This window comes from Leptosomus discolor, chromosome 15 (genome assembly GCF_034619465.1).
Source record: "Leptosomus discolor isolate bLepDis1 chromosome 15, bLepDis1.hap2, whole genome shotgun sequence".
Taxonomy (NCBI): Eukaryota; Metazoa; Chordata; class Aves; order Leptosomiformes; family Leptosomidae; genus Leptosomus; species Leptosomus discolor.
The window spans coordinates 4,122,826-4,148,394 of record NC_141405.1 but is presented as its reverse complement, the minus strand read 5'-3'; the positions used below and the strand labels follow the sequence as shown (position 1 = coordinate 4,148,394).

At 55.5% G+C, this 25,569-nt stretch overlaps 1 protein-coding gene across 1 annotated transcript in view; it reads left to right on the top strand.

Moving 5' to 3' along the window:
* SLC39A11 (solute carrier family 39 member 11) overlaps positions 1-25,569 on the top strand; it is an 89,489-nt gene that overhangs the window by 38,098 nt on the left and 25,822 nt on the right. Inside the window, exon 5 of the mRNA XM_086473643.1 lies at positions 11,739-11,909. Coding sequence (XP_086329769.1) covers positions 11,739-11,909 — 171 coding nt within the window. The remainder of the gene's footprint in view (positions 1-11,738; positions 11,910-25,569) is intronic.

The window sequence follows — 25,569 nt, the reverse complement described above, 5'->3', positions numbered from 1 at the left end:
TGTTGGTGAATCCTCCGTTTCACGACATAACGCTGCGGGTTGAGCCCTGGTTTTGCTTTTCTGGTTTTACCCCAAGGACTACCTAAAATAGGAACATTAAAAATTTAATAGTAGGCTAGATAGTGCTGTCACACAGAAGAAAAAGACTGGGATCCTTTCACTAATGCGGGGAGGCGTCTCCTGCTCTCCTGGCAGGGCTCAGTTCAGATCTGTTTCCTTCCCCTTGGGCATTGCCCTGCTGCAGCAGCCGGGTGCCTCTGAAGGAGGAGAAATTAAATCTCCTGCTCTCCTTCCTGGGTGCTCGTTACACATCGGCTAACGAGCATCCCTGGCTGGCCAACTGCCCATTGGGGTGGGGGCGAGCCCAGGGCTGCCACTGGGATCCGAAGCTGTGCCGGCATCGCCGGGGCGTTCGGGGAGGGGATGCGACTGCCGCGAGGTCCCGTGGGAGGGACGGCGTGGGGGGTCCCACCTCCCGAGCCCCACGCCAGCAAAAAATACGGTTGTGCTGCTGGAATTTGTTTCTGCGGATCGACGGAGGGGAGCTCTGGGGGTGCGTGCGATAGCAGCGGGGTGTCACGCTCCGAAACGCACCCGTCGGATGATGGATTGTGTTCCTGCAAGCAGCCTGACGGTTTGGGTTTGCCGGGAGAGCGGGCAAAAATCCAATGTGCTTGTCCCTTTGGGGAGGGCAGGGATTGATTTTTGTCAGTCCGAGGGCTGAGCTGCTGAGAACAAAGGAGCACTTTATTTTTCCTCCGAAATGGATTATTTATTCATTTTATTCTTCAGACGAGGAGAACAGCCCCTTTTGCCAAGCGTGTCTTCAGTCTGCCCGGCCACGACAGCGACAGATCTGGGGGGATCGGTGCCTTTCCCTCGCTCTGGGCTGCGGCTGGTGGGGGACGAGGATGGGACCCCAGGCGTGTCCCTCCAGACGTGGTTCTGTCCCAGAGCACGCGCGAAGGCGCTGAACAGCAAACGCAACCTGCTGCTGGGGAAACGCTCCCTAGAACTGGCTCACAAGGAGCTGGCGTGCGCTGGGCGACTGTCCCCGGCTGCAAAAGCTGTCGCTTTATATCTTGTCCTAACGGTCCCCTGCCCCAGGAAGCCTCTTCTGCCAAAGGAAGGTGGTAATTTGGGAAAGATGCCGCTTGGAGAAGCGTTGGGTTTGGAGCAGGGTGGCTCCTGCCTCTCCCTCGGTGCTGGGCTGTCATCACGGGCACCGCTGCGTTGTGCTGCTTCCACCTCTAGTTAAACCTCTGGGCTCTGATGCATTTATTAATTGATTTTCATTTCCAAACGCATTTAATGAATTTGCAAAGAGGACTTCTCTAGCTGAAGCCACCGTGTCCTTTCTGAATAAAAGAGGAGCAGGTGACTTTGAGCAACGGGTATGCTAGGGTGAAGGGATGAGAGGAACAATGGAGAGCAGGAGCGGAGCAGCTCGTCTTGCCGGTCTCTGGTTCGGCATCTGGAAAGTGCTGTGAGGAGACGTCGTGTGAGAAAGCCAGCGGCGACGCCCGCCGTTCGGCTCCGCTCTCTGGGATGCCGACGGCGTGGCCACGTCCGTGCTGATGGCTGCTCCTGGAGGCTGGGCCAGCCCTCGGTTCTGCTCCGTGGATTTCCACACTTCCACTGAGCTCTAATTAAAAAAAAAAAAAAAAAAATTAAAAAAAAATTAGGCAGGAGGGAAGGGTACAGGGAAGACGAGCCGGGGTATAACGTGGCAGTAAGTGGATGGAAAGGCAGGCGTGTCCGGCGGGGAGGCGATGCCAGAGCCCCCTCGGGCGGGAGGCAGGGCTGGCTCCTTTGCAGATGTGGCCCCGACGTGCCGGGACGGTGGTAGGACCCTGCGGTGACGGCGCTGAGCCCGTGGTCGCGTGGCACCGCGCCGGGCTGCCGTGGGGCTGCTTGGAGGAGGGTCGACGTGAGCCCCGTCCTCCCCGCTGCCCCCGTGGCTGCAAGGTGATCATCTGAGCCCTGATAAAACAGCTCCTCATAAAAATTCCTGTTTTCTTTTTTAAGCAGGTAATGAGATTTGGTTTTTTTCCTTCCTTCAGAGATTCGCTGCGTCTGATCTCGCTCAGATCAGAAACTGTTCCCTGCCAAGGATCAGAGATCTGAACGTAGCTCAGCCCTCTGAAATGAAGTGATTAAATTAACTCAAATGTGTAAAATTTCAGCATAAAATGATCCGGCGATGCACTTTATCTACTGGGAACTCTTTAAAGAGCTTTTGGAAGTTCGTGCGAATTAGTTTGCTTAAAAGGACCTGGTGCATGTAATTACATTTAGCATCGTGCTGTCGCTCTCGCCAAAGAAATTAATCTTTAAACACCGCAGCCGTCGAGCGGTGAGGTTTTTGGCGTTCCTCCCCTCTTCTGACACTTGGCAATCGCTGTCACCCGAGGGCAAGAGCGCCTTGGCCTTGCCGGTACCGCAGGTTGCCACCATGTGCTTGGCTGATGCCGTGTCACCTCTGTCACTTGAGTTTTGGTCCTTCACGGGGAAGCAGCCCCGGTGGCACGGATCACCGTGAGGTCCCGTGCCTTATCGGGGAGATTTCCCAACGATTTCTGGGGCAGGTGGTGGGGTTCAGGCTGTTCCCAGTGCTGGGATCTCCCTCCTGAGCATCCCTCCTCACGCAGCGGGTGCAGCAGGGAGGGACCTTCCTCCAGCAGACCCCACTCGTCCTCCGCGTCCTCATGGATGTGGCTGCCATGGCACCAACGTTGCTGTGAACGGGGGGGGGGGGTTGGTGCTGTGAGAGTGAATCCCTGCGGCTCTGGGGGAGGGAGGTGCTGGTTTAATGCATCCAGTTGAGATTTCCAGGGGATTGGTTTGTCTGGGCCAACCTTGGACAACCGGTGCCCTTTATTGCAGTTCTCCAGCGCCTTTCCCTCGAACGAAGAGCTGCGTTGTGGATTCCTTTTCCCCTGCAAAAGCACACCCAAATGTGCACTGGCAGCTCTTGGGGATGACGGGAGCTTTCCCAGAGGCAGGAATTCCGTGGCAGCTTGAAGGATCACCAGCGGCAGGTGATAAAGCCGGGCAGTAAGAAAGATCTGTGCATGGCGTGTCTGCCCGTGCTTGGTTTCTCAGGCTGCTGTGGATAAATGATGGCACGCAGAGGGCTGGAGCGGTAATTTCATGCCAGACTCGATGATGGATCGCTGGAGCAGCGGGGGTGAAGTCCATGCATTACAAGCACGGTTTGGAGGGGACAAAGGTGGTGCTTGCAAAGAGGGGGGGAGGCTGGGAAGGGAGACAAGCGGTGCAGCAGCAGCAAGGATGCTCCGGAGCAACTGCTGGGATCGCTGGAAGAAGGAGGCACCCTGGGTCCCAAGGGAGCGATGGGGGAGTGCTGGAGGCGTGCTGGGTCTCTCTTGCAGGCTGGGGTGTCACTAGTGTGACGTTTGAGCTGGGGTTTGGGTGTCAGGCTCCCCTGCGCTCGGTTGTTGATGCTGTCTTTGGAAATGGAGTGGAGGAGGGACCTGGTGGGGCTGGTGCCGGCGCAGGGCAGGCTGACGCGCTCCAGCGTCCTCCTGACTCCAAACTTCAGACAGATCCCGGCAGTAATCGCGTGTCTGAGAGCAAGTGGTAGTCAGTCATGCCGAATTAAACAACCTTTTATGAAAGCTCCTGTGCACGCTTGGATAAATGAAGGCGCCTAATAGACAGTGAGTCATGACACTCTATTTATCTTCCTTGCTGAGAGCCTGAGCAGATGCAGGGACCTCTTTTATCTGCCAGAAACATTGCAAAATGAATTTGTGACGTTCGGGGGGCTGCAGGGGTGAGATCATGCCAGCAGGCTGGAGCTGCAGTCACCGCACCGTGCAAACGTCCCGGGTGTCCCGCTCCCATCCCTGCCGCGGCACCTGGCACAGGGGTGGGGTTGGTGGCCTGGGCAGCCCACGCCCTCTGCTCGAGCAGCCCGAGCTTTTGCTGGCAGTAAATAAATGCTGTTTTTTAAGACATCCTGATTTTGACCATAGTTGGGCAATTCCAGGGAGCTCCTTTTTCACCAGCTTTGTTCTCTGTGTGCAGACTTTCCAGGAGCTGGCTTTTTCCCTCCTTTGGGAACTTGTTTCTTTCAAAGAGAACCTTTTCCCTTGGCAGTTTTATTTCCAGCTCCAACGTGATCCGTGCTGTCAGACCCGATCAGAGCAGCGGTATGCGACCCGGGACCGCCGCCTGCTCCCCTCCGCCTGGCTCAGAGCCTGCAGCGCTCGCTGCCTCTCCCTGTACCTGTGTGCAAGGGGATAGCAGTTATCCCATAAAAGGTGCTGTGCTTAATTACTTACAGTAATTAAAACCTCTTATGGAGGTGTTGGGTAAGACAGCAGGGAGCAGATGCTCAATAACACCCATCTGCTCTTTAGCATCGAGGCCCTTCTGCGATCCCTGAAATTCCTGCTGCAGTGGCGAAAAGAGGATGAGGAAAACAAGGATGTGGAGAAGTTGAGGAGGAGGAGGAGGAGGAGGAGGGCGAGCTGCCATCATTCGCTGCCAGTGTGTGCGAGGAATAGCTTCGGTCACTGGTGTGCGCTACGGGATGGGCACTCGGTGCTGGGGAGAGCAGTTGGGCTGATGGCTTCAGACTCAGGCGCTGCCAGTAATCCTTGAAAAAAGCCTTTAAGAAAAGGGAAAGAAGGTGAAGAAAGATAATGGTGGTGGCTTCGGAAGGCAGAGCGTGCTGTTGCTGTAATGCAGAGCGAAGCTGAGTGCTGCATGGGGCTGGCTCCGCTTCCCAGGGGCTGTGGATATTGATTTTCATGTGTTTTCTCTTCTGGGGCTCCATCATGGTGAAAAAACGAAGGGAAACGAGACGCTGGGGAGAAGGGGATGGTGCACACCGGTCCGTTGGTGGAGGGGTGTGGTGGGGAACGCTGCCTCCTGACCTCCCAGGGGCAGCACCCTCTGCCTTCAGAAGCCTTCAGAGGAAGGAGGGATGCTCCTTACCGAGGTGGTGCTCCCTCTGCCCCCCTGCCCAGGGTCTCTGCTGACCCACGGAGGTGCTGCGGCCGTCGGCAGCGCAGGCGAGCGGCGATGCCTTTGTGTGGCAGCAAGAGGCGGAGGCCAGGGGGGGCATTTTGCAGTGGAAGCACCGGTGGGACCCGTGTGCCACAGGGATGAAGCCCAACCGCCACGAAGCATTTGTTACATCTGCTTAAAGTTAATGGAGCACCGAGGGTTTATGGAGACGAGCGGGGAAAGGGCTCGGCTTTGCAGAGCGAGAGATGTTAATAGCACCACGCAAGCATTTCTGTAAGGGGCTCGGGCTGACTATCGGGCCTTTGGGAATCTTTGAAATTTTCCAAGTAATTTTGATTTATCCCAGCCATTAGGGCAGAGAATTGAATGTGCAATTATTTTTGGTACCTGGGGAAGGCACGTCAGCTACTCGTGTTATCATTTTCTTTAGCAAATCGTTCCTTCTTCCCTTCCCCACCCCCAGACAAACGGTCAGACTGGGCTTGCTCAGCTCCCCTGGTGTTAACAGAGCAGCTATAACACACTGTACTGGTTTCCAGCTGCAGACGAGCAGGTGCTGGCAATACGGAGAGTGATGCCGGGCTCGGAGGAGCCGAGAAGAATTTGGCAGCAGGTTTGCTGGAGCCGGGCCGGCCGCTGGCTCCACGTGCGGCTGCTGCTGCCCTGCTCCCTCCCGGTGCTTTGCCGTTACCTGTGCTCAGGGGCTGCTGCCAGTATCATGGACATCATTGGGGCAGATGAGAGACATTGCTGGGCTCCAAATAAGAGCATTTGATGCTTTTCTTCCTTCACCTTGTTCCCATGCGCGTCAAGACCGAACGGGTTTTACAAATAGCTGGCGAGCGGCGGTTTATCAGAGGTTTTAATAAGTCTGTTGTGCATCCGTGCTTGGTACTGTCTCTCCTTCCCTTCTCCTACACTTTAGAGCTGACCAATTTTTATAAACAAGGATGCTAATTCATCCCTCGTGAGTTTAAACCGAAGGAAAAAAACCCCGGAGCCGCCAGCGTGGGACTCGCGTTGCTGTGAGAGCCCAGAGATCCCCCCCTGGGCCACTGGCAAGTCCGTGTCCCTTCTTGGTGAGGCCGAGTCTTATTGCAAGAATTTGATGGGGAAAAGATGGAGGAGGATTTTGGAGCTGTAAATGATTTTCCTTCCATCATCTTCAGCCAAGGCAGGCTCCGGATTCCCAGGAGTGTGTTGGCTCCGGCGTGGAGAAAGACGGAGATGTCGGGATGCTGCCCAGGAGAGCATGCCTGTGCCGGGGGGGACCAGCTCACTCCTGCCCCCCAGCACCGTGGGGCTGGGCTGGAGGGGGAGGTTTGCAGCTGAATCGAGACTAAAATGAGTCTCAGGCCACCTAAGAGGGGTGGCCAGCAGGGGAATCAAGTCGCCCCATCGCTGGCTCAGCAGCCTGGTTGAGCACATTTAACTTCAAGTATTTGAGAGCTGTAGGAGGAGAGAGGCAGGGCTAAAGCCAGGCCTAATTGGAGAGGAGGAGAAGGGCTCTAAAGCAGATGTGGAAAGCTGGCGAGCTCCGTAGGCTTTGGTTTGAAGTCAGGAGCTGAAGTGCTGCAGCAAAGAGGGTTTTTTGAGCGGAGAGTAAATAGCGATTCCTCTGTTTGTGTACCGCCGGTGAGTACAATAAAGCTGAGCTCACGGCTAATGCAAACAGTTTTCATTAAGAAATAATAAAAAATAAAAAGCCATTTCACATGCTGATAAGAAGCCAGTTGGTTTTTGTATTTCACCAGCGGTTTAAGCCCTACTCAAAGCCATTTATCTTTTTCCAGTGCTGGCTGCAGAGGATATGAAAAATGCAGCAGGCTGCACATATGTAATTAAACTTTTGGCAGAATCTTTGCCCTGCAGCTTTACTAAGAAATTCAATAATGATAAATAGAGTAGAATATATAGAGGACTTTTTGTGAACAAGATTTAAAATAACGTATGTGGCGCAGATAATTTGCCACATAATTGTCTTGGCACCGTTCTTGCGAGCGCCCTTGTCTGATCGTGTCAGCTATTCTTTAGAAACCACCCCTTGTTCTTCTCTTATCACTACTCCAATTTGCTATTGAGGCTTTCCTGATTTCCAGCCAAGTCCCTGTTTAGCCATAATTATTGTTTTGTTCCCCCTTAGCCCGCGCAAGATGCAGTGTTTCAAGCTGGGAGCACTCTGGGCGCTGCGTTTTGTGTGACAAGTCCCCTCCCGTGCTGTGTCGGACGCTGTGAGCTGGTATCATCACTCCATTGTAATCATCCTTTTTTTTTTTTTTCCTTATCTTTTCCAACAGCAACTGGAAGTAAAACACATCGCTTGACCCATGTGGGGTTTGTAGTCTCGCTGTTACGTGTGACACTACCGGGAAAACTGTGCTGGGGGGGGGTCTCCCCAGTTTTGGTGTTGCTGCCTTTATCCTCTGCTAATGCCCCGGTCGTTTGTACGAGAAGCAATTTTGTGGCCAAATTGTCCATCCAAACCGCCCTCCGCACTTCCCCTAGAAAAGCTGCGTCTGTTCTGTTCATTTCCCACCGATTTCCCCTGTTTGCTGCTGGCAGGAGCGGAGCTCCTCACCCCGTGGCATCGCTCTGTCCTTGGAGGCGCTTCAAAGAGGGTTGGAAAAAGTCTTAATTTTCATCAGAAGGGCTTTTTCCATAGTACCAAGCAGACTGCTTGTAAGTAAAATAAAATAATAATAATAAAAAACGGTATCTAAAAGGTGTGCTGGGACTGAACGGGTGCCGTAGCAGGTCTGGGCGTTCGCTTTCATTAGCGAGAGCTGTGAAATGGATCTTTTCTGGTAACGGGGTGAAGGGGAGAGCGCGCCGCCGCAGCGCCGTGGTAATTCTCGACAGAACGGGGGTCGCTGAAGCTTCCCTGGTTGCATCCCTTGCTCTGCTCCTTCGTGGAGCTGGGGAAGCCGAAAGCCTGCGAGCCGAGCGGGGTGTTCGTGTCTGGAGCTCTCAGACAGCCCCGAGGTGCCGCTGGGTCCCTCTGCGGCGCTCGTGGCTCCTTACCGGGGCTTCTTTCCCCCGCTGGTGGCCGGGTGCTCGGCAAATCCTGCTTTTTCTCGATGAAAACTCACCTGCAACTAGGAGCGGGGGGAAGCTGAGATCAGAGCCTGGAAGGGGGAGCTGGAAAGGCTCCGCTTTGATGTCTAAACGTCAGGAAAAGCCTTGCTCTGCCTCGCTGCAGGAGTCCTGGGGGGGACAGCACAGTTTTATAGTGAACCCCTCAAATCCAGGGACAAGGGAGATAAGGAGAAAGTGCGACTGGACTAAGGCTGATGAACCAACAGCTCGGAGCACTGGGGGTTTCCCTGCATGAGCGCGTTGCCATTGCCGGGTCAGGCTGGAGCAGGAGGCGGCTCTTCCCTTCCCGGGGGCTCCGTGTGTGTCCCGAGGGGACAGCGAGCGATCCCGGGCATCGTGCCACCGCGGGCAGCCCCGTCCCTGCCCCCAGCCTGGGGAGAGCTGTGATTCCCCAGGTAATGGAGCGTGAGAAACAGCCGAAAGGGAGACGGGAGTTTAATAGCGGGGGGGGACACACAAATTAATGTCTTTGCAAGCAGAGCAGATGCCAAGGCAGCGGTGTTCTGTTCGGAGCCGGGAAGTTAGGTTTTTGGAAATGCTGATGCCATTTGCTTTATTGGTTCTGTTAAGAGCCAAGTGAAAAGCAGCAGGGAGGTTTTGATTATTTTTTATTATTTTTTTTTGGCTCATTCTGCCCAAACCATGGGGCAGGAACTGAGACATCTGGGGGTCCCACTGGGGGCTCTGGGTGAGGTTTTCCTGCCTCCCGTGCTCATCCCCTGCCTGGGAGCACATGGGCCGTACTGTAACGAGCAGATCTTCCCTGATAAGGTAAATCCCTGGGTTTATTCATTTTATTTAGTTCATCCCAGGGAAGATGAGGGTGATGTGGTCAAGAGCAGCGGCATGGGGTGATGGATGGCTCCTTGACTTGGCATTTTGTTGCGCGCTGTGCTGGGCTGGAGGGAGAGGCTGGATAAACCCGGAGGAGGAGGAGGAGGCAGGCTCCAGCCTGAGCCTGGTCCCGGGGCAGAGCCAGGGTAGGTGAGAAGGAGGTAAGGGAAGAGCTGAGATTGCAAAGGAAGATGTGTTGGGCACAGGCTTGTGCTTGCTTGGCTGGCACGTGCTTCTCTTGAGTCAACAGCTGGGTTTGTCCGTCTCACAGCCTGAAAGTCAGGAACGCTGAGGATGGGCTGGACCAGGGCACGTCAGGAGCTGAGCAAAAAGATAAAGGGGAAAAAAAAAAAATAGGAGAAAATTGCCAGCAGTGGAGCAGCCTGCCCGGCGTCAGCAACGGCACTCTCAGCTGGTGCTGTGAGAGATGAGAGCGCAGCGGAGGCGCTACTGTACTGGCAGCTGGCAGCTCTTTGGGCCTGATTTACGAAAAAACAAGTCACTGATATTATAGTCTGCATTTTCCCTGCGTTCCCCCAGCACAGACCCAAAGTGTGCAAAATGCAAAGCCGCCAGCAGCCAGTGAAACCTCCGCTTTCAGCGTTCGTCCTGCGTTTGTACCTCGCAAAAACCACCTCCAGAGCCTGTGCTGCCCTGGCTGCTGTGGCGTTGCGGTCGCTCGTGGTTTTCTTGAGCGCATCTTGCTTTCTCTAAAGGGAGAAACGCTGGTGTTTTGTCACTTAAATGCAAATGTTCTTCTCTAAATGTCATGTAAAACGTTTTTCCTCCTCCCTGGAAAGCCCTTGATGCTGGAGGGGGATTCCTGCACCCCTCTGCATCCTGGCATCACCCTGGGTTTTGTGGGGGTGGTTCTGCAGCACCGGGAGCCCAGGGGCAGCCCGGGGCTGGTGCCGTGGTGCAAAGCCAAGCCCGTTGCACTGCGGTGGTGGGGCTGGGTGCAGGTCTGTGGGTTCAGCCTCGGTGGTCGGGGCAGGGTCAGCTGGGGATAACGCTGTGTGTGGGGCCAAGCAATGAGAGGGGATGCACGCCAAGAAATTAAAGCAATCCAGTGGCCTGGCAGAAGAAGGGGATTTAATCTGTAAGTGGCTTCGGCCTTGGCTGCCCCATTGCCAGGAGTCTGCTGCGCCAGCGTTCCTGCGGCGAGCTGGGCAAGCGGCTTGGCCGGATCCGGTTGTCCTTGTTACTGCTTAAAAAACCCCTATTTATCTCTGTCCCCGCAGGCTGGAACGAAGCTCTGACATCAGATGTTACCGCGCGTTATTGATGGGGCTGGGATTGGGGGACAGAAAGCGTCTGGCTCCGTGCGGCCAACGCCAACACCAACATTTATCCGTGCAGCATCTTGCTCTGTTGGCGGAGCGGCGGCGGCGATGGCCTTTTGGGGCCGCGGGTGTCACCGTTTGCAGCCCTGGTGATGCCAGCCTGGGATGCTCCTGTGGCACGGGAGGTGGCAGGAGAGGATCCGCCGGAGAGCTTCCTGGTCCCGCTACAGACAAGTGGGCTTTTAGTCTTTGGGTTGGTTTTTTTTCTGCTACCAAAATATATTAAATCCTTGGGTTTATTTTCTGTGTCAAGGACCGTTTGGGGATGCCTTTACGTGTCTGGTTTTGGGTTATGGAGGACAAGATGTGGAGTGTTGCTGCCCCCCCTGCTTTCCCAAGGTGACCTCCTGTGTCAATTCACACGAGCCCTCCTATGCTGAGGTTCTTAACCGGCGCTGAAAACGTGCGGTCGGGCGTCATCCTCCTCCCAACGGCAGGGAAGCGACGGGCGTTCTGTGAAAACCATTTCAGGTGGCTCCTGACACTGTGTCTGCAAAAAAAAAATCTTGGAGTGGGTCAAGGGACAGGAGAGAGAATTATCTAAATCCAGGGGGAGAGAGTTATGTTGTCTAAGTGTCAAATCTTTAGTATGAAGCTGTAGCTGTGGCTGTGTGAGGTTGAGGAATTTGTGGTCCTCACTCCTTGGCTTCCCTTCACCTTCTCATGCTGAAGGTGAACAATGAAGGTCTCGGTGTGCGTAGGCTTTATTGCGGTGCTGCCTGGTGCTCGTTCCACCCTTTGCAGCCCTAATTTGGGCTTGGGTTTTAGTGACGTGGCTTTAAATATCTCCTTGAAATAGAGCCGATAGTACTAGTCCTGCTGGGAGCAGAGGTCTGTGAGAGCCCCGGGGTTATCTGGTGATGTCTTACAAACGGCAGCGGCAAATCTTGCGGCAGCAGAACAAATGGTCGCTCAGGACAGCTCGGCGCTCTCGTTTCGTGGCTGGGCTGAAACCAGAATGAAGTGTGACGGGGTTTTCCTTCCTCAGCAAAGGCAACGGAGCTGCAGACCTGCTGGGTTGAGGGGCGGTGCGGGGGGATATGGTCTCGCTGCGGTCCCTGGAGCTGCTGCCCAGCAGCTCTGTCCTCATCATCCTCCTCAGCCACCAGCCCCAGAGCGTGCCTCTGCCAGGCGGGGACTTTGCAGGCGGGTCTGAGCCCAGGGGTGACACCGGGGAGCCGTGTGGGGCCGGGAACGGCTCCCTGGAGGAGGAGGAGGCAGAGGATGAACTATCTCAGGGTCTCCCTGGCCCATGGGCTCTGCAGTCTGCATGGGGGGGAAACCCCCTACCCTAACCTGAAGCGAGGGGGAGGAAGGGCCAGCACACACCCCTTCAGCCTTGCTTTGGCCGGTGTTTTTTCCTTCTCTCTGCTTTTTCCTTCTGGGAGGGGAGGCAGGAGATGCCCAGCTCTCCCTCTGTCACCCTCTCAGCTGACCTGGCTGATTTTTCTTTTGTACCCCCAGACAAAGGTGAGAACGGGGAGCCCTACCAGAGGAGGAAGGGCGCGGGGACCAGCCTGCCAGACAGCCCCCCGGCCTTCCCCATGGCCAGGGACGGTGCCCCGACAGCCGGCAGCAGCAGCTGGAGGCGAATTATGCTGATGATCCTCGCTATAACCATCCACAACATCCCAGGTAAGTCCTGTCCGTCTGTCCACCCACCCCAGCTCACGGGCAGCCTCTTCCCAGGGTCGGTGCCATCCTGGGAGGGTCGCCCAGGGCTGCTGCCTTCTCTCCCTTCTTCTTTTTCTGGCTGCTCGCAGATGGCACCCGCCGAGTGGGTGCCTGGGTGCCTTTTCACGAGGTCTATCACGTCAAATCTGCCTTTCTTGGTAGGGCTGAACCACGTAAGGGCTTGGCAGCAAAACCTCTTGTGGGGAGGGGGCTCGGGGGGAGCCTGTGGGCTCAGGCTCGCGGCTGCGTCTGGAGCATCTGCAGCCTCGCTCGGTGTTGCCAGCCTGTCGTGGGCGAAAATTGTAAACCCGAGAGTATATTGAGAAAGATGACACTGTAAAGACAACAAATTCTGGTCTCTTTTTGTTTCTCTTCTGGTCCGTGTGCCAGCGAGAGATGCATTTTAAAGCTCTGCTTCCCTGCGGGAGCACGTACAATCGGGGTTTTCTTATTCAAGGGATGGAGTTTGCCAGTAGATGGAAAACCGCAGAGCCCTGAGTCTTGGAGGGCTGTGTCCTGCCAGGGGCTGGGCTTTGAAACTGCAGAAAAAAGATGTGATAAAAAAAAAAAAGGAGAGATAAATTTCTAACAGCTGAGGACACTCAGCTGCTTTGCAATTCTTGGCGATGCTGAAAGTAATAGAAGGGAACCTTTGCAAACGCTCGCTTTCCTCGTTTCCCCTCCCTCCTCCTGCTCTTCTTCTTCCCCTCCCCTTTTCTTTCTCTGTTCTCTGCTCAGTCTCTGCCTCTCTCAGGTGGTAGGGGGGCTGCAGGGGGAATAGGAAAAGGCTTTTCTGCATGACTTGGATCTGTAAATTTGGGGAAAACCGCAGAGTGCCTTTGGAAGAGCCGTGGTTTCCGAGCTGGCGCGAGGCTTGTTGGCAAGGAGGTGGCTATTGTCAGCCCTGCGAGCTGCTGCAGCGCGGGGCTCGCTTTAACCCTCCGAGTCGGGGAGGGGGGAGCTGCCTCGCGTCCTCACGTGTGCTTTTTGATTTCGAGAGTGACTTTGATCCGACGCCAGGGCATCCCTCTTGAATTCCATCACTGGGCGGGCTTCCCGGGTGAGAAGGCTCCGTTAGGGGTCTGTCCCCACAGATCCTCTATTTCTCCCCCTGCAAGGGCACCCCAGGATGGAATGGCAGGAAAAAATCAAAGCAAACAGGCAGCGGGCTGCGCGTGGGCGTTCTTCTCCTTGAGCGCTCGTGAGCTGCCCTCCCTTCCAGCCTTGCTGCTATTTACTGGTCTCCGGGCAGTAATTGCTTCCTTCCAGCCGGTCACTGGTTCCCAGCACCCTTGGGTGCTCCTGCTCTCACGGCTCGGGGTGCCCAGCTGGCCAGGCTGGGAGCGTGGGGGTTAATCCTTCGCTGCATCTTTTGTGGGTGATCTGCTGCATCGCCAGCACGGGCTGCTTCTGTACATCAGCACTGCTCCAGTCTTATTGGCCACAGTAAAATAATTTTCCTCTTTTCATCCCTTTTTTAATTATAGATGGGTAACTCAGATGCCTTAGTTCAGCTCCGCGTACTGCTGGGGGAGGCAGACGCCTGGCAGACGAGGCGAGTAGAGAGCTTTAAATGAGCCACACGCACAAAAAAAAAGGGGGAAGCGTTTGCACCGAGTGAACCGTAATTGGGTTTCATCCTTCAAACGAAGCACCGGGGAGCCGGGGTGAAGAGCCGGGCGGTGTGTCCATCCTGCTGCCTCGGGCCGTGTCGGCTGGGGATTCCTGTCCCTGTCACCAGCAAAAAAAATGGAAGTTTTGTAGAGGGGTGAGCAAAACGTCACCCGTAGCAATAGGTTAATGGAACACAGGGGCAGAGATGCTGGTCTAACCTTTCATTGCTCCTGCAAGAGCATAAAGCCACCTTTGATGGTTACAGAGGCTCAGAAATTCTCAATTGCATCTTAAATGTCACAATATTAAAGCTTAATATCCAGAGAGGTGTGTGAGAGCGGTGGCCTGCGGATGGTTCTGCTGCTTGGCCCCTGCCCAGAGGCTTGGCTCAGCTCAGCGGGGATCCCTGGGTCGTGGTGGGGGGTGTCTGTCCCTGCCAAACCCTGTCCCCAAAGTCCCCCTCCTGCTCTTTCCCAGCTGGCGTGTGCTTTTCCAGTAGCTCCACGAGGGCTGTTGTGGGGCTGGGTGGGTGACAGTGGCTGTGCTCGGTGGGACCGCTTGCCGACAGCCCAGCCCTGTACCAACACCCTCCCTTTTAGCGGGGATTTGCCCAAAGTCATCCAGGGGTTTCAAGTCCCAGAGGTTGGATTCTGCTCCCCAGAGCCCTGCCTACAGCTCGCAGGATGCCAGCACCGATTTCGCCCTAATCAATAATTCAGATTGTGATTAAAGCTGCTCATTACCGGGGTCTCTGGTCTTTTCTTGCACAAAGCAGACGCCGGTCTGGCCTCTCGGTGAGCAGCAGGATGGAGCTTGGCTTGGCTTTCCCCAAAGTCCTGTGGCTTTCCCAGCAAAGCCTCGGCAGCACCGGCGGCGCTTCCCCGCTCCGCCACAGGCAGGGTTTGGAAACACTGTCATGCTCTACCTCAATTATCATCCCCGCGAGCGGCGAGGCTGGCACTGTAATTAGCACGGGCTCCCGCGGCATCACGACACCTCGGTTCGCGTGCGGGGTGATGGCGCCGGTGCCGGGGGAGGAGGTGCTGAGCCGAGAAGTTGGGGATTCTCCGTGCCCCGGTGCGGCTGCCGGGCCCTGGGCTTGCAAAATCACTCGGCGCTCGCTCCGTGACCACGTCTGGGGCTCACTCCGCTCCCCTGTGAGCCAAATGCGCTCATGGGGAATCCGGAGGTTGTCCAAGTGGTTCCCAAGGGTTTTCTGTCCTACTCTTGTCTTCATAAAGCTTCCTATCCCTTGGAGGAGGGGGTGCAATGCTTGGGTTGCTGCGGTGAGGAGGATGCAGCCCGGGGAGGGTGGCTGCTCCTCCTGTCCATGCTCTCCTTGCTGGACCTCTGGTCTGGCCAAGCGTCTCTGATGGGCTGGAGGTGGTCTTGCTCCTCTGAAACCTGCGGTTTCCACGTCCGAGCCCAAACTCTACCACGTCCCTCTCTCCGGTGGTTAAAACCCTCGCAAGGACCAGGTCTGGCCCCGTTCTGCTCCGCCACTCGTGGGGAACAGGCTCCCTCTTTTATCGCCAGCAGAGAAGAGTTTTGTTTACTTTGAGCCCCATTTAGGGACGACCACGTTTCGGTCTTGGCAATGCGTCTCTCTTTGGTTTCAGGCAAATGTGCTAGAAGGCAGTTCATGTGCGGGTGAGATAATTGAATGTAAAGACCAGCCTCTCGCATTCAGATTGTTTTTAGTGAGCTCTGCCGGCAAAGCAAAAGGTCTGTTAATTTGTTCCAAAGCCGGGGCTGGCAATGTAAAGAATAAATTGATAATGACAGGAGATGCCAAACTGCAGACGATTCCTGCTAATTAATATTCATATATGCCGGGTTTAGTGGAACATTAATTATGTATTTAATCAAGCCCTGTTTATTCTGGTTTATCTTTGTACCTTGGGTGGCTGTTAGGCTGAAGACTTCAGATTAATTAAAATGTTACTGGTGTATCACAAATAACAATTAGCGAGGTGTGAGTCGAACCGCCTTTCTCTTTGTGCTCATTTAGAAGGGAGGAGGAGACCCCGGTAGGACGGAGCTCCTGGAGGGGTCTGCTCTGCTCTGAGCCGAGCCGCGGGGGGGTGCAGGCGGGGATGTCCCTGCTGCGAGAGATCGGGGGGTGCCTCCGGCGTGGAGAGATGCTGCAGGAGCCCCTCACGCTCCCACCGCTCTAGGAGAGATGGAGGACAGGAGCCAGGCCGGGTTCTGCAACCATCTGCACGCCCTGGGGCTCTCCCTGGAGTCACGGTGCTCATGGGGGTGTTGCGGGGGTCTGCGCCTGCCTGGGACCCTTGGTGCCTTAACCGGAGCCCGAGTCGTTTTCTGGTGGGTGTCCATGTGTGGCGGTGGGACCACAAAGGAGCTGCAGGTGTCGGGTTGTGGCAGTGCCCTGCCTCGCTTTCCTCCAGCACCCAGGAAACGTGGATTTCTCTTCCACAAAATCAGCTCGGCTGGTGGCAGGCGCTTGGCTGGGATCCTGCTCGCCGTGGGGACCGTGGTTCCCCATCCCTCCGTCACCCTGAGGAACGTCCCCGCCGGTGCGCCCTCCGCTGCTGCCGGGTCTGGTCGCTGCCAGGCACGAGGTGATGCTTCCAGCCACCCTAACATTGCCGAGGAAACATGAATTTCCCTTTTTCTCTGCGATGCGGTGGCGGGCAGAGCGGGGCGGCTGTCTTTGCTCCCCAGTTCGATTTCTGCGATGTTTCTGCCTCAAGTGTCGCCGTTAAGCCGAGGTGTCTGGGAGGGAGCAAATGGGACGTGGCAGCGGCGCCGCGGTGTGCACGGAGCCACCAGGTCATGGTGCGAGGTGGCACTGACATCCCCTTCTCATCCCCGAAATCTCACATGGCCCCCCCTGAGGCTTTCTGTCCTGTTCCCATTGCCAGAAACCCATTAACAAGCTGGGATTTATTTTTTTTTTTAAATGGGAAGGAACAAAGCAAGGAGCAGGACAGCGTGAGCGAGCTAAATGTGGAACAAATTCACCCTTGGCAGTGAAGGTGCTGCAGGGAGGAGGCAGGGATGGTGGGGGGTCACTGTGGGCAGGAGGGAAAAGATTTTAAATGGAGAAACTTTTGGGTGGTGATGTCTGTGGGAAGGACGAATGAGTCTCCTGGAAAGCTGCACTGGGTCAGGGGGAAGGTCCCCACATCCCCAGGTGACTGCATCCAAGTTCATTTCCCCTGGGACTGCGCTGGGAGGTGGCAGCGAGAGGCGCCCAGCTGCGCCGTGCTTTGGCACCCGCGCCGTGCTTTTGCATGTGGCGGTGGTTTTGGGGACCCTCCTTCTCTGCTTGCCCGGGAGGGAGAGATTTAGCCCCAAAACTTGTAGGTCTGGTTCTGGACAGTGCTTGGAGTAGAGGCAAAACGATGCCCAGGGGAAGGTACAGCCCGAGGACGGCGCGGAGGGAGAGGGTGGAGGATTTACAGGGCTGGCGCCCTGCCTGCGTCCCCCTGGCGTCGCTGTCTCTGGGCAGCCTCACGTCAAGGCACGTTCCCTGTGTTGGTGAGCGATTTAGGCCCGGTACCTCCTGCCCGTCCCCGCGGCAGCCCCTCTCCATCCTGAAGGGAGATGCAGAGTTTGGCAGCGAGTGCTGCCGCTTCATTTCATCCCGAGGAAAGAAGGGGGGGTCTGCCCCAAAGCAGAGCAACCGTCAAGCTGATTTGAAACACGCTTGTTTGCAGCTTTGCTTGGGAAGGAGAACGATTCGGCTGAGTGCCCTTGGGGCAGATAACGTGAGACCTGCCCGCTGCCCCCTGCACGGCGGGATCTGGCTGGGGACAGCCCAGGAGTGAGAGCTGCCCGCTTAGATATGGGAGCTGCCTGGACGCTCCCTTTTCTTTATGGCTTCTTGCAGCTTGAACCGGTTTTAATGTCCTTTTGTGTGTCTCCTGCTTTATGACTGTCTGGGGGAGAGGAGCAGATGGCGGGGTTTGGTTCTGGTTGTTGGCTGACGGGTGTTTTCCTGCAGGCAGCTTGCACAGCAAATGGGAGCTGAATGCCTGGGCTGCCACCACCCTGCACCGCCGGCTGGGATCCGGCCGGCCACGGGTGGAGGAAGCTGGTGGGGACCCCAGTGTTGTCACCCCTTGGCCCAGTCCCCTGTTGGGGACATCTCCAGCGGTGGACAAGGATTTAGTCCGATCCATTGCTCTTTGTCTGTACGGTGGCCAAAACCAGCTCCTGGCATCGAGGGCTGGAGGTGTGCATTGTGCTTCTTGGTTGTCAGCTGCTGGAGATGTGTCCAGAAAAAAAAGGATATCTACTCACTGGTGAGGAAGAAGATTCATGATGAGGTTTGTCCCTAAACCATGGGGTGGTTTGACATCTCCCAGGTGAGGACCCTGCAGTGGCTGAGTCCAGGTTCGACATGCTCCGCTGGTGGGTGCCAGGTGGGATGCTGGAGGCTGCAGCTTTTTAAACGTTAAACAAAGTCAAGGTCCAGGCAGAGCTTGTCCATCAGACCTAAGCCAGAGCTGGTATTTTCTGTAGTGGAGCTCATCCTCCAATGGTCATGAATTTGAGGATGGGAACAGACTGCCTGTTGCTGAAGAGGAGGGTATGGAGAAGAGGGGTTTGTGGATGGCTGCAGCAGCACAGAGGTGGCATACTGTGCTGTCAGATTGGTGTTCCTTGGGAGGGGGGGATTTCCAGGCTGGTTACTTTGTCATTAGCAAAAAATTGATTGAATTCGTTCTCCTGGGACAGGCACTCCCATGCACTCAGCCTCCCCAGAGAAGGCTGGGGCAACGAGTGTGATATTGCATCTCAATTATAAAGTGGTTATTTATATGTATATTCTCAGAGATCCATTAAAGGCTGGTGACATTCATTTTGAACGATGGGGTTTTTTGTCGGTCTGTTGAAATTAAGACTATTTTGCAACTGTTGACTTTAATAGGCGTTTGGTACCCACTGGGGTTTGGCAGAGCATGAGAATGGGAGCCATTTAGCTGCGCCGATTCATCTGTCTCTCGTCTGCGTGATGCCTCTTTCTGAAATTACAGCAGACCTCCTTCCACTGCCCCTTCTGCTGGTTGCATCGCTTTTAATGGTTATTCTGGGGCACTCTTGGAGCACCTCTGATTTCTGCTGAAAGGCGCTATTTTTAGGAAGAAGGAGGAGGAGGAAAAGGTTTGCCTGTGGCTTGAATTTCAGAGAAGGGGGTGAAAAGGAAGCCACGGGTAAGGGAAGGTGTCCGTGTGTGCGGTGAGCAGGTTGTGCTGCAGCTCGATGGAGCTCGAGTGCTGCAGAGGGTCCAGGGGAGCAGAGGAGAGCGCTGGTCCTGGGACCAGCTCGACCTGCCCTCGCGGCTCAGAAGGGTGGAAAGATGCACATTTGAGCAGTCATGAATTTTTCACAACGTTTTTCTGCTCCGGGGAGAAAAACCAGGCTGGGACGTGGCTTTCTGAGGCTGCTGCCCGTCCCGTCTCCCATTGGATTTCCAGAGGGACCCTTGGGGGGCGGATGCATCGGGGACGGAGTGGTGGTGGTTTGCAGCGGTGCTGTGATGTGATGGCCCTGCGAGCAGCCGGAGGGGAGAGGACAAAGGGCAGCTCGGATGCCGCCGGCGGAGACAGAACCGGGTGTTCGGTGCTCACCGGGGTGTCTCGCGGCGGTGACTCATGTGGGATCCGGGGGAGCGCGGCCGCCCGCCGGGCGCTCGCTCTGGGAAAGGTTGCTTTAACCTTTCATTAAACCTCCCGTTAATTGTCGCCTCGTCAGCACACGTTGTGACATTTTCATCTATTAAGCACCTCGATGGATTGGAACAACTTGCTCGAAAAGTCGTTAAGCTGCTGTGCTGAGGGGGTGGAAAGCGTGGGGAGGCGGCCGGGTGAGGTGCCAGCGCGGGGCAAAGGGTGCGGGGGGCAGCGCCAGCGGTGGGTGGGGGGCAGCTCTGCCCCACTGCTCTGCTCCAGGCGAGATGCCACCAGCAAAAACCTGGTCGTGTCATGGTGGAGCCTAAACAGAAATCCTCCCGTGGGCCCAACGGGGCTCTCCCGGGCGCCTCTGCACGCCGTGCATCGCCGTTGCCCTGTCCTCTGCGTGCACCCGAGGTGTGGGTGCCCCTCTGTCACTGCCGGGGGCGGGAAGGGCCCTGGCCCCAGGCTCTGGGCTGCTTTGGGCTTCGTGGCCACTGGCTCGGCTTCCTCGGGACTTGCCCTTGCTCCTCCTGGGCAGTGGGAGGCTTCGGGTTTGGGGCGCCTCGGGAAACGGTGCCCGAGTAACAGCCCGATGTTAAAGGTGATTTCACGTCTCACGTGGGCACGGTTGGGAAGTTTTCCTCTGCAGCCCGGAGGGGTGTCTCAGCCCATCGTGCTGGCACTGTTAAAGCAGGGAGAGCGTGGGGTGTCTAATGCCTCAGCTCATATTTCAAAAACTAATTTGTAGGCAGACACCTGGAAAGCCAGCGGAGAACTGATAATGTACATTTATCTCTGCAGCATCGTTTTGAGTTGGTGATTGCTGTTTTGTAAGTGGTAACAGCCACAAAGGTGACAAAAGCCAATTAAATACAGTGTTTTCAGCAGCTGGAATGAAAATCCGCTGAAATATGCGTGTGGAAGCTCCTTTTCTTTCTTATCCCCATCAGATCTCACAGGTCTGTTGCATTAAACATCAGTGAGCAGTGGCCTGAGAAATGGTTTGCGTGCTAGAAATGAAACATTAAATGTCTGTGATGGATTCAGGTTGTGTGGGGTCAGGGAGAGCCCTCTTCCAGCACGGGTCGGTCCCTGCTTTTAGGGTAGTTCTAGTTTGTTGATTTGGAAAAGAGTTTTCTTCTTCCAGAGAAGCATTTCTATGAAGAAGGAGCTTTGGGATGTTGGGCAGTTACTTGAATTCGTTAAAATCAGGTACCTCTGGTGTGAGCGGTGGCCGTATGCTGCCCCGTCAGCTCCTGTTTTGCTGTTGCAGCTCGATGGATTGGAATGACGGTTTGCTCCACGGTGTTGTGCTTTGGTGAAAGGGGGAGAAAAGTGGAACAGGATGGGATGTAGATGGTCTGGCTCCTGTGGCATTAGGGGAATTACCTTGTCCTACCTAAATTACCTTGTTTAATGGACACAAACCCTTGAGCAAGGCCACGGGCGTCTCTTGGGCTGGTTTTTCCCCACACCTGTTGCCATGGGTGGCGCAAAGTCACCTTGTGTCGCATCCTACCAGGTTTGCTCTGAGCAGCTTGGGCTCGCTGGTCCCCTCCTTGGCAGCTGGTCGCACTCAGGCGGGTTCACTGGTGTGAGCGCCCGATTCTGGAGGCTTTTTTCAGACCAAGCTCCTGTGAAATTGCCTGGGTTTCCCCCCCAGGGTAAGACATTTGGTAGCCCATTGGGGCTTAAAATCTCCTTTTAATTCCATTTTAACTCCATGGCACCACACGCAGCAGTATGGTTTGGCTTGTTCCGTGTCCATCCTGCTGTTAAGCAGCAGCGAGCTGGTGATTCTGGCTGTTTGCTTTTCCAGGCGATGACTGGCCCGACCTTGTCGTCATCTGCTGCTTTTCATCGCCTGTTGCACAACCTTGATGGGACCCGTCCGTGAATCCCTGGAAAACTTGGAGGCAATGTTGCGCCGTTAGTTTTTATCTTTCGAAATCAAGAGTTGAGCTTTCTGGGCACGTCAGAAGCTTTTGAGACGTTTCACCTTCTTCCCGCTTAGCACATGCACGTCACGGGCCTCAGCCACTGCTGAGTCGGTGCTTTATTAATGCCTCTAATGGGCAAACTCCCGAGTCCTTTAGAGAGCTGCCCCCGGAGCGGGAGAGAGGGGCTGAGCTAACGTGCGATGCCGAAGCGGGGCTGCGGTGGCTTGCCTGCAATCCCCTCCCCAGAAAGGCAATTTCTCTCTGTTTTCAAACTGCCTGGCTTCGCTGCGCTTTCCTACAGCCCCCATCCCCTCCAACCTGTATCGGGTTTTCCTCCCACACACCTTTTTTTCACTCCTGCTACCTGCACAGTCACTCCAGGGCTTCCCATCGGTACCAGCCGCGCCAGAGCTGGCAGATCTCTGCACCATGTGCCCAGCCGCGCTCACACAGTTTAGTTGTCTGCTCCCTCCGGGGCATTACGGTGTGAGATAGCACTGAAACGGGTTTATTCCTCCTATTGCTTTTTTTTTTTCACAGCCACCATTTCAGAGGTGTGGGGCGGGATCCGTGGGGCTTCACAGCTCTGCCTCCTCCCTGCCTGTGTCTGCCCGTGGTTGCAAATGGTCGTGAGGATAATGATCGTCCAGGACGGCTTTGTCTGGACAGATTAATCCAGTGTCTTGGGGTTTGTTTTCTCTGTCCTGGCACCGTTTGCTGGCAGGGGCTGGGATGCGAGTGCTGCCGGAGCAGCGGTAGGATTTGAGTTTCAAATGCAGAGTGAGATCCGCTGCTTTCTGGCTTAGTTAAGTTAAAAAAAGAAAGAAAATGTCTTTCTAAAATGACTTTAACCTCCTGCTTGCTAGTCTTATAATGGTGGATACCTAGAAAATCACTGAAATCTGGTGATCCCTGCGCTATCTTGTGCAGTAATGGCAAAGCGATGTTACCTAGAGGGAGCTGGAATTCGGCCTTGGGGGGGAAAAAACTTAAGAGTTTGAATAGTGACGACAGGGACATGCTTAAAGTCTCATAGAAATACAAACCTCATTATAGCAAGATTAATTTCCCACTAGGAACTTAACCGTTCTTCAAAGAGGAGGATGAATAATTGATGACATGTTGGCATCTGTAGTGCCTTCCTAAAGGAAGCGTGTTCATTTCCTGACCCAGGAGGATTAGCTCCGTAAATCCTCGCAGGAGGAGACAATGTCACTCCCGGCTCTGCTCACGCTGCTGCCAGGCTCGAGGTGCTGGTGGGGGACGTGCGGTCCCAGGCCTGCAGGTCAGCGGGTGTAAAGCACTGAGGCACATGGGGTGTTGGCAGGTTTTGGCCTTACCGGGGAGAAGGTCTTGGGCAGCTGCCCGTGAGTCCAGCGCTTCGTTACCCAGAGGATGCTTCTGCAATGAGCCCTGCCAGCGTGTCTCTGGCCTGGCGTCCGCGTGGGCGCCCACGGTCCTGGGTGGCACCGGGTGGGCGGTAGCTCACGCGAAGGGTGTTCTCGGCCTTGCAGATTCTTCCCTTTGCTCACAGAGGCATTTACTGCCATTAAATCCAGAATTCTTCCCGTTTCTTTCAAAGCTCTGCAGGCACAAAGCTCCGCTGAGCCGTGCTCCCCTTATCTGCCCCAGAAATCTGATGTCCCTGGCAGGCAGAGCTGTGGTGTTCCTGCCGTAGGTAGAAGTGATTACAAACTCTCCTTTCTTCTAATCTTTGCCCTCCTTCCAAGCCCAAGATTTTGCCTCCGCTCAGACCGCGGGATCTGTGAGTTACTTCTTGTTTTATCATCACCACAGATCCTCCTCCTCCTCCTGCCCTGCCTGCCCAGGAGGGCCGTGCTGCATCCCCAGAGGAGTTTCCCACAGGGATGTTTTTTAAGCAAAGACACCCATGGGTGGGCGACGGGCGTGCTGTGCTGCTGAGTGCGTCCTCTGGGATAATGAGCGGGTCCACGTTGGCCCGTCGCTGCCGTCCTAACCTGCTGGTACATCAAGAGAAGGGGGGAAAACCCCAGCCCCCCACCACGTCCACTGCTGCTCCACAAGAGCAGGCTGGCAGCTCTGCCGGTAGCATCCCGGTGCGGCTCTGCCGGGTGAGAGATGAGACCGAGCAGAGGGCAGGCGAGCAGACGCGGGTGTAGCGGTGAGGCCAGACCAGGCACGAGCTCTGGGGTGCTGCCACGTCGTTTTCTTTAGTCCTGAAATCCTGCCTACGTGGTGACAAACTGATTTGGAGAGAAAAGTGAATTTTGTTTGGTGGATTCCTTTTTTTTTAAACATTCCTGTAGGATATTGTTCTCTATCCACAGCCTACGTTCATTTGCTTGCTCTTTACAGCATATAAGAGTAGTGTAATAACTGGGGTTAATTTACTTGCCACTGTAATTTATGAAGGCCCTGTGAGCGATGCTTGCTATTTACTCGTTTGGATTTCTAGGGAATCTGAAGGGCTTTTATTTTTGGTTGCTTTTGTGAACAGGCCTTCTCCCGAGGATTACGGGTGGCTCCCCTGCGAAGCTCATTTCACGCTCAAAAACGGAGCTGGTGAGGGCAGAAGCTCAGCGAGCCCCCCGAAACCCGCACCCTGGGTTTGCAGGAGGGTTTTCCTGGCTGCTGATGGAGTCGGAGAGGGAGCTGCAGGGGGCTGTGATCCCTGCCTGGCTGCATGAGCTGCCCTGAATAGGATTTAAAACCGCAGCCTGCTTCATTTCACCCGGTTCTTTCAGCTTGCCAAGCTCTCGCGGACGCGGGCGGTGGGTGATAAGGGAGAGGTTTGATGGGATGGAATCAGCTGTTCCCCTTTCAAGTTGATCCTTTCCACTTGAGGCTCATGTGGCATTTGCAGCCGGAGGTGCTGGGGGGTGATCCCTGTGACGTGAGCCTGGAAGCGGGTGCTCTCTGCACGACCAGCCACTCCGGGCAGGGCTGGAGCTGGTGCTTCTTGGAAAATAGATGTTGGAGAGCGTGAGAGCAAAGAACCAGCTGTTCAATGCTGTGGGCAGCAGCAGAAGGTGATTCCGGACTAGGGAAAGCAGGCAAACCCCGATTTTGGACTAGGGAAAGCAGGCAAAACCTGATTTCAGATGAGGGAAAGCGAAGCAGCTTCTCAAGTGAGTTCAATCTCTCTTCATTTCCCAACTTCTGCACAGTTTGGGGGTTTTCCTCCCCTTTGATTGAACACGTGCAGCACCGTCAGTGTGTACCTGAGCAGTGAGTCTGCGCTGGCTGGAGCTGTCCATGCCTTCTGCTTTTAAAGTAGAAACGTCTCTTCAGTAAATCTCTCCTTTTTCAAGTTATTTGTGTATTTGGTACATTATCCTCATCCAAGCCTTTGGTATCGGGGCTGGTTGGGAACTGGCAGCACAGCACAGAGCTACACCCAGGTGCCCCAGGACTGCCCAGCATTCACTGTGGGCTGCCTCGGTGCCAGCACCTTGCTGCTGCCTGAGCAAACCTTCCTCTCCTCCCTGCGAAGGAGAAGAGTTCCCTGGAAAGTGCAGCACTAGGCATGTTTTTTGGGGGCTGGTCCAGAGGCAAGACACCCTCCTGTAGCCCAGAGCACCACGGTGACGGCACCACCTCAGGAGCCCACATGGGCCCCTTGGGGCTGGAGAGCTTTGGCCTCCCCGAGAGCATCTCAGCATGGGGTGGGAGGGTACAGGGCTTTCCACACCGAGGGAGAGGAGGTGGATGAGTGCTAGGCCTCATCCCAAAGCCCATCCCAGCCAATTTGTGTGCTTCCATGGATCAGAGCAGACGGGAAACGTCATTGTCCTCCTGGCTCAATGAGACGGAACATCTTGTGCTGTTTTGCAGCTCTGCTGATGGGGCACAGAAGTGAAATTACAGTAAAAATAAACCCAGAGCTGTGAGAGCGTGCTGCACGCAGCCCAGTCCCCTCTGCTCGCTGGTGCTTGAAGGCTGGCGGACAAGCGCTGGGGGGAGCTGGGGACCTCAGGCCAAGCGTGAAGGTGTCAGAGGTGCTCTGGGAGCAGCGTGGCCCTCGCTTCGCTCCCTCGGCTGACGTCCTCCTTGCCGGCTTTTCGTGCGCTCCATGAATCTCTCCTCGGCCGCTCCACTCGTGTCATACTGTGCCGTCACCTTCTGCCTGGTGCCTTGACATGACTCTGGGCTCACCTGGCTCTGCTCTGCTCCCCTTTCCCCGGTCTTTCCCTTTGCCTCCTCGCCGTGATGCTCTCTCTTGGCTTTTCCTTTCCAAGTTTTGCGCTGGCTGCCTTCCCCGTGAAGATGCTTTTTGGGCTCGGAGCAACATCCTCACTAGACCTGCGCTTGCTGTCCCCGCTCCCGCGTGGTCCTCTCCTGCTGTGCCCATGGCCGCCATCCACGTGGCTCCGAAGGTGCCCTCTGAGGCTGTGGCGGAGGGAGCTGATCCTGCGCAAAGCAGCAGCCAGAAGCTAA